We start from the raw sequence: 17,772 nt of genomic DNA, 5'->3' as shown, positions 1-17,772 counted from the left end.
CCACGTTTTACCACACAAACAATGGGACATTGTTAATACCAAAATCCATAGAAAACACAAGTTGTCGCACGCCATAGAAAACACAAGTTGTGGGGATGAAAATGGGGCGAAATTAGCGCGAATTTTGCATTGCGCCTTATGGGGCCGATTTATAAAATGATTAATTTGGATACTTTTGCGGTGTTTGATTTTGCAATTTCTGCAAAATTTTGAATAAAAATATAACTACGCTCAACTTATAATGTTTAAATGGAACTGATGAACATGAAATAGAGTTTAAATTAGGTTTTAGCGGGTAAATTTTCCAGTAGATATACATGTAGCCTACTTAAGTCCCGAAAGATAAAAAGGTTGTGATGTATATTCATCTAAAATTGGAATAAATAGTTTGACCATGGTCTTCCAAGGTCAGAAAAGTCATGACGTAATAGTGACGTCATCGTTTATTTACTGCATTTTGACGCTTTTAGCACATACTGAATTTTGAAAGCTTTTGGTTGCACAATCTTTCCCTCTTTTTTTAATTTTTTTGAAAGATATTTGACACTTTTCAGTGATAAAAGTATTTATTGCATTAATTAAGGTCTATATACCATGTTGAATATGTGTACTGTCATATGCAACACAACCACAAGAAAAAATGCAATATAAACAAATATATACAACTAACATTGATGCATAAAACAACCAATATCAACAAAATTGTTAAATCTTCTTGAATCTATTCACCTGTACCGCACAAAAAGTCTCGTGGGAAATTTTGCATCCAAAGTGGCACTTTTTTTATTTATTTCAGTTTCAGCTGATACTTCCCACAATACATGTTATGTGAGGATATCACAAAAAATCCAAATGATTTCATTAAGGGCATAAAATAACATGCAAGAATTATTAGCAATTTTCAAAATTGGTGATTCCATAAAATCAAAAAAGTCAAAACTTAAGAGACACACTGCACAGTATGACATGTTTTTTTGAAGCTTCATAAACTCAAACACAGTAGTTAAATGAAGTCCAATAGATCCTGTGTCAGCCTTCTAAATGTCACAAAATTACATTTAAATCAATGAATGTTATTTGTCTTTCCATCTTGTTATGCATTACTATTTTATGTCATTATTTGTGTCTGTTTTAATCAAAATTGTTGCAAAATAAAACATTGGCATTTATGTTTTACTTTTTCTGAGTCTATATGCCTGTTGGTATTGCAAGCCAGGAGCCATGCCAAACAGCAACTTCTTACACAGGTTTGGTGCGATGGGATACTAAATAATTCTTCTTCAGTAAGGATACTTTGAAATCAACGGCTTGTTCTTTTAAAAGCCCACCCATCCACCAGTTTCTTCATTATATTGGTGCACTTAACTGGCCACCAAACCACTTTTTTTACTATTTTAAATTGCAAGTTTATATATATGCACTTTATTCATCTTATCATAGAACTGTTAAATGTATTGCAAATTTCTGTAGGTTTGCACTTTTTCCAGTAGCAAAAAAATAAGTATACCGTTAACCTAAATAAAGACTTTAAAAAGTATAACTTTGATAAAAAAACTGCTTTGGTAACACTTATATTTCTAAGTTTTTGAAATATCTGTACAGTCAACATTTTTTATTACTAAAAACGGTCGGGATCATTTATATTTACTACACTTTATTCACAAATTTGCTAGCAAACGATGCAGAAAATTTTTTTCGCTAAACTATTGCCAATAAAACTGCTTTCCTGCAAACATTGTGTGTTGCCTAGCAACCAATGGCGTCATTTTTACGTCACGCATAAATTTTCTTGTCAGCAAGGCAATTTAGAAATAAAAAATATTTAGTCGTTAAGCCAGGTTATTGAAAACAACATCCAAAACCCTATCCTTTGCGTTGTTAAAAGCGTGCAAAGTCGCCCCCTTTCACGCTCCATGAATTCTCGTGCGACAACTTGTGTTTGATAGATAGACTTTGGTTAATACTGTACGTTGTGACGTAATAGGGCAAAATTGGGTGTTGACAGATCCAAAGTCTATCTATCAGTGGATTTTTGGCAGAACTAGGTTTCTGTGAGAGTGCATAAAACACTAAAGATAAATTTTGGGGGTAACGCGAAGTAGTGCACGTTGGAACGGCTGGATAGACCTTTCCGACTATACTCAGTCGGCTTTGCCATCTTAACTTTGGCCGTGCAAAGTATGCTAAGTTTTCATTAAATTTGATAAAAAATCGTTATTTCTAAGACGTTAAATCATGCGTTTGGTTAAAATAAGAACTTACCGTCGCCAACGGTGCTACTGAATTAAGCTTTTAGACTAGTGATGCTCACCGTGGCACAAAGCACAGCATACCGCAAACATTCAAGCAAACGCGAAATAAAATGGCGCCAAAAGTCAGACTTTTCTTTTATTGGATGAGGGGTAGTTAACTATTTATAAACAAATTTTAAAAACCTCATTTATTAATTTTAAAAACATCTATTAAATACTCTTTCCAATTCCTAAATAAATTGCATAACTACTTGTTTTACAGAAAACGTAATAATTGTAATTGTAAGATAATTAAGAAAAATATTTCAACTCATTTGCTTTCCAAATAGATTAATAACATTGCTCTCATGTAACTTACGTTCACCTTCTCCGTGGTAAACATTTGGTTCCCTTGCTTGAATTTGTTTACATTCTGTTTGATGCGTTGTAGTTCTGTGGCTGGCAGCAACAATTATTATTTTGTTTGTTTTTTTAGCAACAACTATTTTTGTTGAACTTATGAAAAAAGATTTCTAACCTTTTTAAAGTCGAGTGGTCCGTAAGTGCCATGGTGGAGTTAATAACTTGTATTTAATATTGTTGGGTTATTGATACAAACGAGTGAATGGACACAAGCAAACAAACTGACGCCAAGGGTAAATTTGTTTAACAATGGTAGTTAATAAAGATAACAGATTTAACTCAAGGCCAAAGGTCTGATTAGTACATATAATTTAAACCTTGCAAAAAAACTCTGTCACGTCTAAAACTGTGGGCCCACTTGGATCACTTGGCCCGCTTGGCCCAGCACTTCATGCAATTGAAAAACTGCGGGCCCACTATATCCAGGCTTGTCGCGTCTCTTACAAGTATAAAAACTGCGGGCCTGCTATATCCAGGCTTGTCGCGTCTCTTGCGAGGAAAAACTATGGGCCCGCAATATCCATTGCTTGGCCCGTCTCTCGCAAGGTAAAATGGACCAAGTGCTGGGCCAAGCGGGCCCGCAGTTTTAGACATGACCCAAAAAAACTTGATTAGTGGGTTTCCTGTTATTTGGCAGTTTTGTCTTACTTAAGCAGACAGATAGTTTAAGTCTCTTAGTTTGTTTTCTGCACAAAAACTAGTTAAATTGGTTCACATGAATGATTCAACCGGTTCATCGCAGGGCCTGTGTAGCTCAGTTGGTAAGACTGCAGAACATGGCAGTTCCCGACGAGATCTCGCGCATGCAGGACCTACATGTCCCGCGTGAGCGCGTGCACGCCCTGTAAGTTCGTGTGCAAGACCAATTTCAGCAGGTGCAAAGCAAGTAAACGAGGTCAAGACAGGCCAATTAAATGTCTTTGGTGCAAAATTTTCACGTGCAAACCCCAAAACTTGGCGTGCAAAAATTTTTTTTCAAAAAAAAATCGTGCGTGCAACTGCCATACTCTGCAGACTGGTCAGTTGGTAGTGCGTGATTCCCAGATAGACTTCTGTCGTGGGTTCGACTTCCAATGCATTGAAATGCTTGGTGACTGGCTGACGCCTTTAATCGGCCTTGCATACTGTGAGTTAATTAAATTGATAACAACAATATTTTCGTTTGCAGAAATTGCCATCTGTGAGTCGTGTGGTCAATCAGGCGATCGTGAATCTTTCTATTCAACAACAAAAAGATTTTGTGGAGCTCACTGTGCACACAGTTATTCTGCAAGACACAGAAGACAACATTTAAAAGCAACACACAAGACCAACAATAGTAGAGAAGTTCCAAAGAAAAAGAAAAAGCTATCAATCTCCCCCAAGTAAGCTTTGTGTTATTTTGACGTAATATATGTGTTAATTCTTTAATTTGAAATAAAGGGTTGATAACTTCAAAAGTTGGTAAAGTTTTTATGGGTCCCCTTCCCTGAAGGGGACACATATTGTTTTTGTCTATATTTTTTTTTTCTTTTTTTCTTTTTTCTTTTTTCTTTTTTTCTTTCTAACGCAGATTTGTTCCCATGTTTTGGTCAAGAAAGAATGGTTCAAACTTTTTCAAATTTACACACATTACAGATATTGGTCTAATGATGGTCCATGTAAATTTTGACCCCGTTTGATCCCTTGGTTCACCCACAGCCCCCCAAAACGTGAAATTTTTAGCGCGGCTATTGTTCCCACGTTTTGGTCAAGAAAGAATGGTTCAAACTTTTTCAAATTTACACACATTACAGATATTGGTCTACAGATGGTCCATGTAAATTTTGACCCCGTATGACCCAGAGGTTCACCCACAGGCCCCCGAAACATAAATGTGTCTAACGCTCGTTTGGTCAAGAAAGACACTGTAGGCAGAAGTACCAAGAGAGTAACTCACTGGTTTACGATAGCGGGAGGGCTCAGCTTGACGTCGGACAGACGTTTTACGAGACGTCGTTTCAGTGATTAGAAATCAGCTGTTTTGCACAGCAATGTTATGTCATTTTATTAAGTTATCACTCACATTTTTAGTTTTGGCGAAGGTTTCACACCTATGACGTGATTTAAGCCTAATAAGCGTACTTCGGTTTTGTATATGTCAAGAAAAACTTTGTTAATAAAAGTTAAGATGAAAAAATTAACTTGACTTTTTTGCCAAATAAGTTTTTTTTTTAAATGCTCGCTGTCAGGTTGGCCGCCGCATGATCACGGGTTACTTAAGGTCAACTAGTCGGTATTACAAACACAGCACAAAACTTTCTTCATAACGTAGCGTTTTTTTGACAATCAATTAAGGAGTCAATACTCAAGGCATGTATAAATTAGGCTTAACAGTATTGTTAAACACGAATGACGGCGTGCTATTGAAAACGGTGTCAAAAGGTCAAACAGTCGTTTGGCGTGTGCACCATGAGAGGTTACTACTGGTCAATGGTACTCGTTTTGCGAAACAAAGTTAAATGAAAAACGATTTGTTATGTATACACTTGTAGCAAATTGCTTTTTAATTTAAAGTGTCTGTAACACAACTGTTACAGCTTTCTAAAAAAAATTGTGTTCAAAACCCGACCTTGGAGGACTATATCTGGGTCAAAGCAAGAGATTAAATTAAAGTATTTGTTACGTTTTTTTTAATTTTGTAATTACATGATAATAATAGTGCAAAAAGAATACGAACAATTTTTTTTATTGTTGGGTTAATGCTTTCTAAAAATTTGTCCTTAAGAATGTAAAAATCACCGCAACATTTGTTTACTGTAAATCCGCACAAACGCGCGTGTGGGGACCCATCAGTTTTTGTTTACAAAAACAATCATATGTGTAGATCAAATGATGTGTATAGTTAATTGGTAAATATCGTATAGAATATATAAAATGGAAGTATATCAGAAAGCCACTCTTCTAGTTTAGTCTGTTATTATATGCAACTGTTGTCTCCATCTTTTGTGCCACGTCTCTGGTGACTTGTGACTATATAAAATACTAAACACAGTTTATACTGTCTAATTTGATTTTGAACTTGTGTGCTTTAGAAGCATTGGTTTTCATTGGTTTTAGTCTAAATTAGGAACCAAGATTGTTGTCTACATCATAATAAGAGAAACAAAACTACTCATTTTTCTTTACAACAAACTTGTTTGACCAAAATGCTCTTTTTCAATCTCTTTGGATCAGTTGTGATTCTGAATTAAATCATATTTTTTATATTATATTAATTATATTATATATAATTATATTATAATTATATTATATTATATCATATTGGTTGCCTATTTTCTGACTAATAACAATGTGTTTGTCTCATTTTAGCAAATCTCCTTCACCAGACCCCAACCTCCCACTTGTTTTGCCTTCAGAAATGGAAAGAAGAGAATATTCCAGTCAGGGTTTTGACTGGGGAAAACACCTTGTTGACAACACATGTGATGCTGTTCCTGTCCACCTGTTTCCACATGTATGTAAGATTTGCATGAAAATTTAGGATACAAGGCGATTTAATAGAAATAAAATATATTTGGATTTTATATAATTTTTTATGTAAAAAAGACTATGGTGTTAAGATGAACATAAGATGAAACAAGTAAGGATGAACATGATAAACTTATTCATAACTGAGACCCTAAAATGTCCATGCAGAGAAGAGATCAAGGCACACTTTTATACAAATCACAGTATGCCAGGCTCATTAAAGGTGTCATACCGAATCAGCCGGTAACCAAGAATTCTCATGTGGCTAGAAAAATGTAACCTGCAGTGCAACCTACAACAGTAGTTTACCAGGAGACTCGAGAATGCTTGGTGATTGAATGAATTGGTATAACACCTTCAATGGAAATTGGCAATTACTTGCCACAGCATAATGTTAAAGCTTTGTAATTATTCAATGTGCAGGCTCAAATGTCTTCTCATTGGACTGAAATTGACAAAGGAATGAAAGTTGAAGTTCTTAATCTAGATTGCCCAGTGCCTACTAAAGTTTATTGGATTGCTCAAGTAAGTCACTGCAACATTTTATAAACCTAAAACACCAGCCAAGACTTAATGCAACAATGAGAAGCCCAATTTATAGTTGGTCTGACACTTGTTTGGATTAAAATTGTTTGGTTTTATGTTGTGTTTGACAAATACTATGTACATTATGTTTATAAGATTTATATTGTACTTTCTGTAAATGCAGCAGAAAGCCAGATAAGTTCGTATTTATGAAAAATAATACAATTTTTTAAGATGCATTGATTTTTAGACCTAAGATTTGTTTCCCTTATTTGTATATTAGGTAGTACAAGTTGCTGGTTACAAAGCTTTGCTACGATATGAGGGATTTGGTGATGAAGAAAAATGTGATTTCTGGTGCAACCTTTGCACACACGATGTACATGCAGTTGGGTGGTGTGCCACTATAGGAAAACCACTTGTACCTCCCAAAAGTAAGTGCTGTATTGGGCTTTTATATCGTCAGCATTTTTCACATACTTCACATAGGTAAAAACATAAAACATTTTGAAGTAAAAATTTTAAAACAGAGTATCGGAAACAGGAAAGCAGGTCATCTCTCCTCGCTTGTTAAACTTCCAAAATAAAAAAGGGTGGCAGATATTTTGATCTTGAATTTTTTGTGTTAAAAACAAAGCATGAATTATGACTGTTTATGAGACATTGTACATTTATGTTTATTCAGGTAAATTTTGGTAATATTTCTGTTCAAAACAAAAGACACTGTGTCTGACTGTCTGCTGCTTTTATTGAGAATTTTGAATAACACAAAAACACATGTAATTTGTAATTTTTTTTATTCTGTTTGCTAAAGTATGCCACAAATTTGCAAAACTGATTTAGACAACTTATTAAAAAAAAACTAATTTTTCAGCAATCCAGTTCAAATACAGCAACTGGAAAACATTCCTTGTTCAAAGATTAACTGGTGCGAAAACCCTTCCTAATGATTTTCAGCAGCGGGTTGTGCAGAGTATGAATTGTCCTTTCATGGTTAACATGAGACTTGAGGTGAGTAGATTATGATTGTATAAGGATCTTGCAGCAAACTATTTTGTAATATTTATGTTTTGGAAAAGGTGGTACTTTCTTTCTATTATCACTAAACCAAGATTTAAAATCTTTCACATGCCTTTTACATGGTATGTTGGTCTTTCCAAAACCAACCACCAAAGAATGTTTCCTCTTGTTTAGATTTCGGATCGATTCATCTGAAAACATTTGCATTTTGCAGTGCATAGCGTTTTTTTACTGTATTTTATGCTTTATATCTGTATGTATGCTTAAGTTTAGTAAAATTTAAACATGTAATATATCTCTATTTTGTGATTGTGTCATAAAGGTAATGGACAAAACACAAATCTCACGCATGAGGATTGGAATTGTTGAAGAAGTAATAGGAGGAAGGCTAAAACTGAGATACGAAGATTCAGAAGAACCCAATGACTATTTCTGGTGTGTAACTGGATATAGCATTCCAATAAATCAGTGCATATCAAACATTTTGTCCCATGGTGCAAACTTGAAAAACCAAAATTTTGAGCATGCCACAATGATAGTAATATTTGAAAAAAAACAGGCATTGAAGTAACTTTTTCTCTGTTTTTGCACAAACTTAAGCTTTTGCTTGCAGTTTGTGCAGTAAAAAGTTGTGATAGCCTACATTTTTATTTTAAACTAATGTTATCCCCCCAAAATTTGTACTTTGGTATACTTTCAGGTGTCATTCAGGATCACCACTGATCCATCACATAGGATGGTCTGAAAAGATCGGACATAGAATTATGGTTGCGAAGAAAGAGTACAAGAATGCTTCAGGCTTTATTAACTCACGAGCTGATCTTTTTCCACCGGTATAAAAACATGACTCAGCATATTTTTGTCTCAGTAAAATGTACTTACTGAATGTACCATATTTATTAGATTGTAAGTTGCGACTTTTTTTTAGGGGAGCAGCTCACTTTTTATTGTTGTGCTAATATTATTTCTACCGCCCGGCAGTTTGGTTCATTTTGCATTCTAATATTATTACATGTAAATGTTGCATGTTAACATTCTGCTCGGTTTGTTAACACATAGTTTTACAATGTAACCCCAGAATGTATTTTTTCTTGCATTCATTTTTGAGACCTTAACATGCAACTTACATTCAAGTAAATATGGTAGTATTAAACTTAAGTATAAGCAGCAAGACTACTTGTTTGTATTTGTATCAAAAAGTCATGGACTCAACTTTGGTGCAAAAAATCAGTTTGACTTTCTGTTTTAATTTTTCGACTCTTGAAAAATGAAAAGATGAAAAGCTAACTGTTTGGTTGTTATTGATGTGTTTTGTTTACTTTCAAACAACATGCAGTACAAGCACAAAAGCCATAAAATCGGAACTTTTTTGCAGGTAAAACCGGTGAAGACTTGTGGTTTCAAGGTTGGTATGAAACTGGAAGCAATAGATCCACTAAAGTTGTCTTGTATTTGTGTTGCCACTGTGAGAAAGGTGCTGAAGAATGGATATCTTATGATAGGTAACTTGTTTAACAATATCGAAGGCTTAAAATAGATCTTACCATTTTTTGCTAAGAACTAAATACAGGGAAAATTGCCATGTAATATTAAGTAGGGATGGGCCGAGTCGAGCCAATACCCGAGTACTCGGTACCAAGCGTCGCTGTTTTAATGCTTGGTGCTCAGCCGAGAAATAGCACAAATTGACCCGAGCTTTAAATTTGCATATTCATGCCCTGCTAACATATGTAACTAGTGTTCCAAAGGGTGTCTATGGACAAAAACGAATGGTTTTTAAATGCACTCTGATGGTGGAAAAACGTGTACTTTATGGACATGTACAGCTTAATAAAACACCTCTGGTGACGTAAGAGGCCTTGTAGAGCTAAAACATAGAAAGGGGATTTTTTTGTGATGTCATAATGCACCGAGCATTAAAGTGAGATGCTCGGTGTTCGACGAAACAGAACACTTGCAGTTTTGGCATATCCCTAATATTAAGGATAGTTTGAGATAACTCAGTGCAGGCGTAATTGTTTCAAGCAAAGTAAGGTCATCTGTTGATTGGAGTATTACTGGTAATACCCTTAACTTGTGTGAACTCCAAGGTTAATTTGCAATGTACTTCTGCAATTCCTGAAAAATTAAGTGCATGGTGTTAAATTTTGCAGTTACAGTTGAAATTATGCTTGTAAAACGCTCAGTTCTCATTTGCCAAAGACTTTTTTATTTCTGTGTTTAAAAGTTCTTTTTAAATGGTTTGTACCCTTTTTTAATTTTAAATATTCAATTGTAATGCAGGAATTGATGGGAGTGGAGCGTTGAATGGTACAGACTGGTTTTGTTATCATTGCACATCATCATCCATATTTCCAGTTGGCTTCTGTGACATCAACTCCATTCCACTGAGTGCACCGAAAAGTAATTACTACATAAACTTGAGAAACCCTTACTGTACTTTGACAAAGCTTATGAATATTATATACTTGAGAGGAATATATACATTGTATTTGGCACAATCATGAAGTTTTACTATATGTTCATTGAACCATAGGTCACAAAGATTCATTCAGTTGGGAAGAATATCTAGCAGAAACCGAAAGTGAGGCAGCCCCTGTAAGTTTGTTCAACCACGAGCAAATTCAACATGGTTTCGAAGTAGGAATGAAGCTTGAAGCAGTCGACCTGATGGAACCAAGACTTTTGTGCGTAGCAACCGTTGCCAAGTAAGTTTTTTTAACAGTTTTAAATATTGGTGTGATTTTGAGGCATGTTAAAAATCTGCATGGGTAAGTTTGTAATCAACATAAAGTCTTGAGATAAAGACTGATAATATCATTACCAGTTGATGATTAAAGAAAATTTAGAACAAGTTCAGTGTACAGGGTTCCCACGGGTATGGAAAACCTGGAAAGGTTATGGAAATAAAATTTGTATTTTTAAGGCCTGGAAAAGTTTTAAAAAAGTCAACTTTTGCAAAAGTCCTTGAAAAAGTACAGAATTTGGCACATGTTTTACCCTCAAAATGGCAGATAGAGATAGGAATTTCAAATCATGTAACATTTGTATATTCGTTGCAAGTATGGTTAATTGGCTACAAATACCAAAGCCTATTTTCTGGTCTTACTATGGAAAGTGATCGATTTTTTTTCGATTAAGGTAATGTAAATTTGGTTTGTTTTTGACAAGTTTTGGAAAAGTCGTGGAATTTGTAAACGAAAATTGCGCGGGAACCCTGACTATCCTAATAGCTGGATATTTTGTTTATTTGTTACATATATATTTCCTTATATTTTTTCTCATGATACACAGCTGTGTTAAACGCTAATCAGGAAACGGTTTACATGGTTAAGCTATTGAGTACTTCTTGCTTTAATGCTGTTCTGCCAAATACTCACTTGCCATAGTCTTTTTATGTCAATGACAGATTTTTTTCTTCATGCTTAATTTCTCATATTCAGTACCATGCCAAATAGTACATTTGATGTTCAAACTTAAACATATATAGAAACTAAACTTATTTATTGCTCTATTTGTACTAAAAACAAGTGATAGGTTTAATTTATGTTTTAAAACAACATTAAAATAAAAAGTTTGGCAGTCCAGACTTGATTGCTCAATTAAAAGTTGTTACTCATTTGATTCAATTCAAATTCAAATGTTTGGTGCTTAAAAGCCCAACCAGAGTATAATTCTACAATGCACAGTGTAAAATTTGTGAACTAAATATGTGTTGAAACAACATTAATGCTTGTTTTTGTGTTTGTTTGATAATATTATATCATATACTAGGGATAAGCCGAGCCAGAGCCCGAGTACTCGGTACCGAGCATCGCTGTTTTTAATGCTCGGTGCTCGGCCGAGCAGTTGCACAAACTGACCCGAGCGTTAAATTTGCATATTCATGCCCTGCTAACATATGTAACTAGTGTTGGAAAGGCTTTTTATAAACATAAAAAAATGAATTTTCAAATGCACTAGATGGTCGAAAAATGCATACTTTATGGGCATGTACAGCTTAATAAAACACCGGCGGTCACATAAGAGGCCTTGTAGAGCTAAAACGTAGAAAGGGGATTTTTTTGTGATGTCATAATGCACGGAGCATTAAAGTGAGATGCTCGGTCCTCGACCAAACAGAACATTTGCAGTTTTGGCACATCCCTATCATATACCAACTTCAATATTAGCTGTTCGGTGATTGGCAAAATACAGGACAAAAATTTAAACCTATTTTCATCAACCCATTGAGCTGGGTAGACCAACATATGAAACATGACACAACATCTAAATGCATTTGTATGTTCAGGGTTGTTGGTCGTCTATTGCGCATTCACTTTGATGGATGGGATAGTGAATATGATCAGTGGGTTGACTCACAATCCTCTGATATCTACCCTGTTGGCTGGTGTGAGTTGGTTGGATACGAATTGCAACCTCCTGCAACCACTCAAGGTGAGGTTTTGTAGTTTTGTTTCACAGCACTAGATATAAGACTTGAAAAGTGAGATGTATATTATAGGAAGTGGCATATGTTTGCAGATTTATTTGTCGTAGTGGGAAAAAACATTGCCTGATATGCTGCTGGAATTTAGAGTGTTGAAATTTGCATTTTTGGTTATTAAAATTAAACCCTCTTGTTCCCAAAGTGATATTTGCGTTCTTAGAATGTTAAGAACTAAGCAGATTTTGTTTTTTTCTTATTAATGCTTTGTAGGGTATGGTCCAATTGTAGGCTTAAGGTGAAAACAAATCCATAATTACAGCCAATCAGAGTTACTACATTTTTGGGTAAAACCACCTGTAAAAATAAGGTAGGACTTCTAAAACCAGTAAAAAAATACAAAGACAATTTGACTAAAAAGGCATTAAACCATTACTTCAATCTATTTTGTTCAACTAAGTTTGGATAATTGGGACACTAAAGACTAGAACAGAACAAAAAAAACACAAAATGATTCCCAATTTTGTAACCATATTTGTTGAATGTACCATGTTTACTTGTGGACTAGGTTTTTTAAATGTGTATTTTTTTTGCTTTTGCACACAGCCATGTCCCAAGACACTGCGTCAATAAAGAAGAAATCCAAACCTAAAGGTCTAACTTTCCTTGGCAAGAAAAAACGTAAGTGGTGTATGGACCAGTATTGTAACAATTTTTTGACATTACCTAATCTAGTGGCAACAACCAAAACACACTAAACTCGGTATGTTTGATCCTTTTCTATTGTAGAATATGTTAAAAATTGAGATAATTGGGCAACTATATAGAATATTTGTTGTGATACTGTTATGTCAAGGCAAAGGACAGGTTTTTATCCTGTTAAAAAATGTACAATTTCTTCCTTTATCAAACATATGGCAGTTGTTAGTAATATTTCTATGAGTAAATTTCATTGTTAACCTCTCTTTTTGGGGCTAAATGCAATAATTATTACATCACTTATCTGTTAGTTTAGCCATAAATTTGTTGGTCTACGTTTTGCCAGGTAAGAGGCTGTCTGTAGCAGGACGGAAATCAACTGGTGGTTCTGTGACAGAGGAAACTCGCATTCCAACACCTCCAAGTAAAAATGGTGATGGTGAAGAAACTCCAACTAAGCCTGATCCTGTAGTGGATGAACCGTCAATAAATGGTGACGCCAAGGAGGTAAATACCACAGAGACCAAGAATTTTTTGTGTATTTAGTAAAAACATGTAAGCAAAGGAAAAAAAGTGAGGTATTTGTTCTAAAATAAGTAGGTCTGTGGTATTCAATTAATACTTTTGGTGGTTATTCAAAGTAGTTTTTTTTTCTTTTCAAAAGCCTTGGACTATTTTACTCAGTTTGCAAATTTAACAAAGAAAGTGTAGAGCAGAGGTCGGTGAATTTTAAGACAATGGAGTGATAAAAACTATAAACAAGCAGTGTAACAGGTTAAATTGTTACTTCAATATAAACACGCAAATCGGTTGGCGTGCCATGACAAACCACCTCGTGTACCAACCTTGGCATGCATGCCAAGGGTTGCCGACCCATGGTGTAGAGTTTAAATATTTTTGTGTCACAGGAGGGTAGAGAACTTACAAAACCTTTTACAGGGTCATTTGGGTCCATGGCTCCATGGTTAAAATGTAAAAAGTAAGACTAAGTAATGCAAATGTTGGCAGGTTTCTGAAGATGTTGCCATGGATGACAAGCCCGAAACAAATGGTGAAAACAATGCACCAGAGGAAGCCCAAGACCCTGTTACTGCCAACACTGAAGAAGAAGTTCCTTCAGACACAAAACCAGAAGATCAACCCCCAGAAACTGTCACAACATCAGTAGAAGCTGAAGACGCCCCTGCTTCAACTGAGGAATCTCAGACCACTCTGGAAACTGAACCTGCATTGGTTGAAAATTCAGTAACGACAGAAGGTGAAAAATTGATGGAGGTTGATGCTGTAGTGAAGTCAGCTTCAGAAGAACCGCAAAAGGAGGAAGACGAACAACCAATGGAAGAGAGTCTACCTGAAACTGTGCCAGAACCTGAACAAGTTGCAGCTGTTGAAACATCAGACTTATCACCGTTAAGCCAACCTGCTGTTGCAGAAGCAGAACCCAGTTCAACTTGAATTTGCTCAAGAGAATGACGAAAAATGAGCAAGTAAAAATAAAGGTGCTTTAAGCAGATGCGGCATTGTGGTGCGAAGAAACTACACACTCATAATCATAACCCAAAACGTTTGGGATTGCTTTACATTTGTATGAAACTGCACCAAGATAAGCACACCATCATTAAGTGTAAATAAAATCCATCAAATATACTACATTACCTGGTGATTTACTGTGCAGTACTGCTCTGCAACTTTTACCAAAAACAACGTACAAATTAATGCAGTTTCTTCTGCTCATTGCTTTACACAAAGGTGTTCCCGTCACCACTGCCTTCATTGTTGTTTTATTTTCTTCAATTCAGTTGAGGCCCACAAGAGGTGGCTTTTGTTTTGTGCCATATGGTGAAATCCATTTGTGCTTGTTGCTTTTTAAAGTTTACCATGTGTATTCGTTAATACGAAAAGAATGATACAGCTGTTTCTATTTTGTTGTGTTTTTTTGGTGAGTGGTCTGAACAGCTGATAATATTTTTAGATAGCAACAAATCTTGTAAAATAGTCACATAAAAATAATGGCGGTACATGTAAGGTTTCAGACCAATGGTTATCAACCTTTTTCGATGAGTCCTTCCTTAAAAATTCGAACATTTTCATTCCTCCCTAACATACTAAGTAGTAAATAATAGTAAACCTTACAAAGATTATTTAAACTTTTTTTATCAGCTTCATAGTTTTTTTTCCCAGAATGAAAGTATCTATTTGCAAATCCCATGTAAAAATTAAAGTAAATTCCTCATGTCAAGTTTAAAATTTCTTTCTTGGGAGGAATTTCTCCCAGGTTGGAAACCACTGTTTTAGATAAGGCATCAGCTAAAGACCAAATTAGGCTTTTGCAATTAGAGTCTTGGTCTCATTTAGTTACAGTGAACTTGCCCACAACGTAAATAAACAATGTTATTAAATTCTTAGGCACTTGGAAGTCTCTTCTGGTCTTAGTATCTACCCCAGGAAAATTAAATATTTGTTAGTTTGACATCATTTTCTCGAAAGGCCGTAAAATGAGCGAAAATTTTTTTCGTCATTTTATCAAAGCCTAACAGCATAGTTTTTCCAGGCAGGCTGCTTATTTAATGTGCTTTCTTGGTTTCTGCATGTCTGAATAGCTAAGCAGCTTCACATAAAATATGAGTAACTGTCATTGAACTACAAACACAAGAATGAAGATCGGCGGTTAACATTAAACACCGTTCACTCCATTTCAAAGAAAATATTATGTACAATTTTAACAGCAGGTTATTGTAAAACCACCTGTAATGTTGTCAATGTGTTACAACAGGCATAAATCAGAAAAGAATTACTTCTAGTTGAGAAATAGAAAGTGTGAATTTTTTGTTAACTTTTATGCTGCTTTTTTATCAGCATCATTGCATTGCAAAAATGGCACAGGGAAAGAATGCAGACAGTTACGCTGGTAGGAGCCTTCTTAACTGAGGCAGTTTATGAAAAAAAGTACTTAAAAACGAAAGTTGTTTGTGTGAACTCAATTTGTACAACATCCAGGTCCTGTTTTTGTCCCAGTTTTCACTTTATTTTTACATAGTCTTTTGATTCAGGATTTCAGGCCTCCAGTTTGCTGAGTAAAAACATCAATAGTGTCTTCATCCTCCATTTCCAACTGTGAACAAAAACGGATTTGTAAAACATTCCACAAATATTATAAATCCAAAAGCAATACATGGTACTGAAATCCGGTGCTTCATACCAGAACGAAATACCGAAAAAAAAATATTCAAAATACCGGAACGGAATGAAATACCGTTATATTTTATTCCAGTATTTCGTTCTGGACATTTGACATGAAACAATTGCTGAAAATTTCCCGCCGGTAAGATATAATAAAAGTTGAGTCTCCTACAATTAACATCCGTTTGACCATTATTGACAAATGTTATGTGACATAACAACTACCGACAATAATTCTTACGTGTTGCAACTTTCTTTCTTTTTTCGTTTAACAGTTGTAAAGACCACAAAGAAATGTTCTTTTTTAAGACCGAAATACCGAAAAATACCGTTATAATTTTATTTCGGTCAGACCGGAATGAAATGAAAATATCGGTCAAGAACGAAATAATGAAATAAATAATTTGCTCAGAACGAATAACGTCATTTGGTTTCGTTCTGTTCCGTTCCGGTATGAAACACTGCTTAAATCAAAGGCAACAAAATAAAAAGTTTTGTTGAATGTTTGTTGTTAGATCTGAATAAGGATGGAATGCAATTGTCATGTTGAGTTTGTAAAATGTTGTACATTAACTAGTTCGGTAAACTATATTTTTTTGTAAAAAAGCAAAAAATAAAAGATCAGAAAACTTTGATTTCATTTTGATCATTAAATGACTTTAATTTGCATTTCATAAAATAGAAATGTTAGGGTCTTGTTAATGCTTTTTTGCATGAAGGCAACTGTTAAATCATCTTAAAGACTACATGACATGATGAAGCCCTAAGGTTCTGCAGGTACTAAACCAAAGTCTTCAACTGCGAGACAATCAGTGCGCAACTCTGGATTGTGGAAAACTACCTCATTGGTTTATCATAAACAAAAAAGTGTAGTAGTGTGACTTGCCTTGGATGGAGTATCATTCTCATTAATGGCTTGTCCATCAAATCGGAACCGTATCGTACTCAAGTTTTGTGCCTAAATAAAGCAATAACATGAAAAACTTGGTTAAAAGATAACATTTTATCTTTATTACCTGACGGTCACAATAGGCTTGCATTAGTTTTCTTAAAGGTGTGTGCCGCTTAATCTTGAACTGTACCACAGATCCATCCTATAATGCAAGAGGACATTGTTATGGTTTGCAGAACATTTCGAACATTTCGAACAAATTCATACCTGTCCTGTTACTCGTAAATTAATGTGATCATTTTCAGATTTCACATCCTATAAAAAAGAATCATAAAACCAAATAATAAAATAGTAATAGACAAATGTAACACTAAATCGCTTGACAATGTGTAACAAAAACCACATACTTGTGCGGGCTTTTGATTTTCCAATTCGTCTCCCATTGTCTTTTTTGTGTTCAAAAATGTGTAACAAGCAAGAACTTGAGCAAAAGTTGAGAGCACCAAATTCTGTTAGTTTCACACTACAATTAAGTAGTATGCAGCTTGGATACAAGATAAAAACAATTTCTTCAACTTTTATGTAATAAATAAATGATATTAGGAACTAATGTAAAACAAATTTTTCCCGCAAGGTGTTACTCAACTACAACTTGCACGAATGTAAAAGTAGAGCATTTTTGTAACAAGGGTCAAAAGCTTTTTAAAAAGTAAATTTCCACACACAAAAATAAATGCTTCTTTTGGGGCAAAATCTTTGTTCCTGCCTGCCGCTTTTCGTAACTTCCAAGCTCAACACGGGTGAATCGGCAAAACCTTGGGCAAAACCCGCTCTTTATTGAGGCAATGACGTCATAATACAACAAAATATTTTTCTTCTGTAATTTT

The 17,772-nt window shown here is 34.9% G+C and overlaps 2 protein-coding genes across 2 annotated transcripts; one reads left to right on the top strand and one right to left on the bottom strand.

Annotated features, from left to right (window-relative positions):
- Positions 1-2,701: 2,701 nt before the first annotated feature.
- Positions 2,702-14,734, top strand: LOC145237888 (MBT domain-containing protein 1-like). The gene is made up of 15 exons (XM_080100878.1): positions 2,702-2,887; positions 3,823-4,018; positions 5,985-6,129; positions 6,567-6,668; positions 6,952-7,102; positions 7,543-7,679; positions 8,011-8,123; positions 8,389-8,521; positions 9,064-9,190; positions 9,972-10,091; positions 10,225-10,396; positions 11,980-12,125; positions 12,721-12,795; positions 13,160-13,320; positions 13,822-14,734. The coding sequence occupies exons 1-15, from the start codon at positions 2,857-2,859 to the stop codon at positions 14,266-14,268; spliced, it is 2,256 nt and encodes a 751-aa protein (XP_079957004.1). The 5' UTR covers positions 2,702-2,856; the 3' UTR covers positions 14,269-14,734.
- A 734-nt stretch (positions 14,735-15,468) lies between these two features.
- LOC145237889 (small ubiquitin-related modifier 3-like) lies at positions 15,469-17,471 on the bottom strand. Its single transcript, XM_080100879.1, has 5 exons — positions 17,293-17,471; positions 17,153-17,200; positions 17,010-17,087; positions 16,880-16,951; positions 15,469-15,925 (listed from the first exon to the last, which is right to left on the bottom strand). The coding sequence occupies exons 1-5, from the start codon at positions 17,326-17,328 to the stop codon at positions 15,860-15,862; spliced, it is 300 nt and encodes a 99-aa protein (XP_079957005.1). The 5' UTR covers positions 17,329-17,471; the 3' UTR covers positions 15,469-15,859.
- Positions 17,472-17,772: the final 301 nt, after the last annotated feature.

Source organism: Phallusia mammillata, chromosome 7 (genome assembly GCF_965637545.1).
Source record: "Phallusia mammillata chromosome 7, kaPhaMamm4.hap1.1, whole genome shotgun sequence".
NCBI classification, from domain to species: Eukaryota; Metazoa; Chordata; class Ascidiacea; order Phlebobranchia; family Ascidiidae; genus Phallusia; species Phallusia mammillata.
Note: the sequence above shows the minus strand (reverse complement) of the source record. Positions and strands in the feature narration are given on the sequence as shown.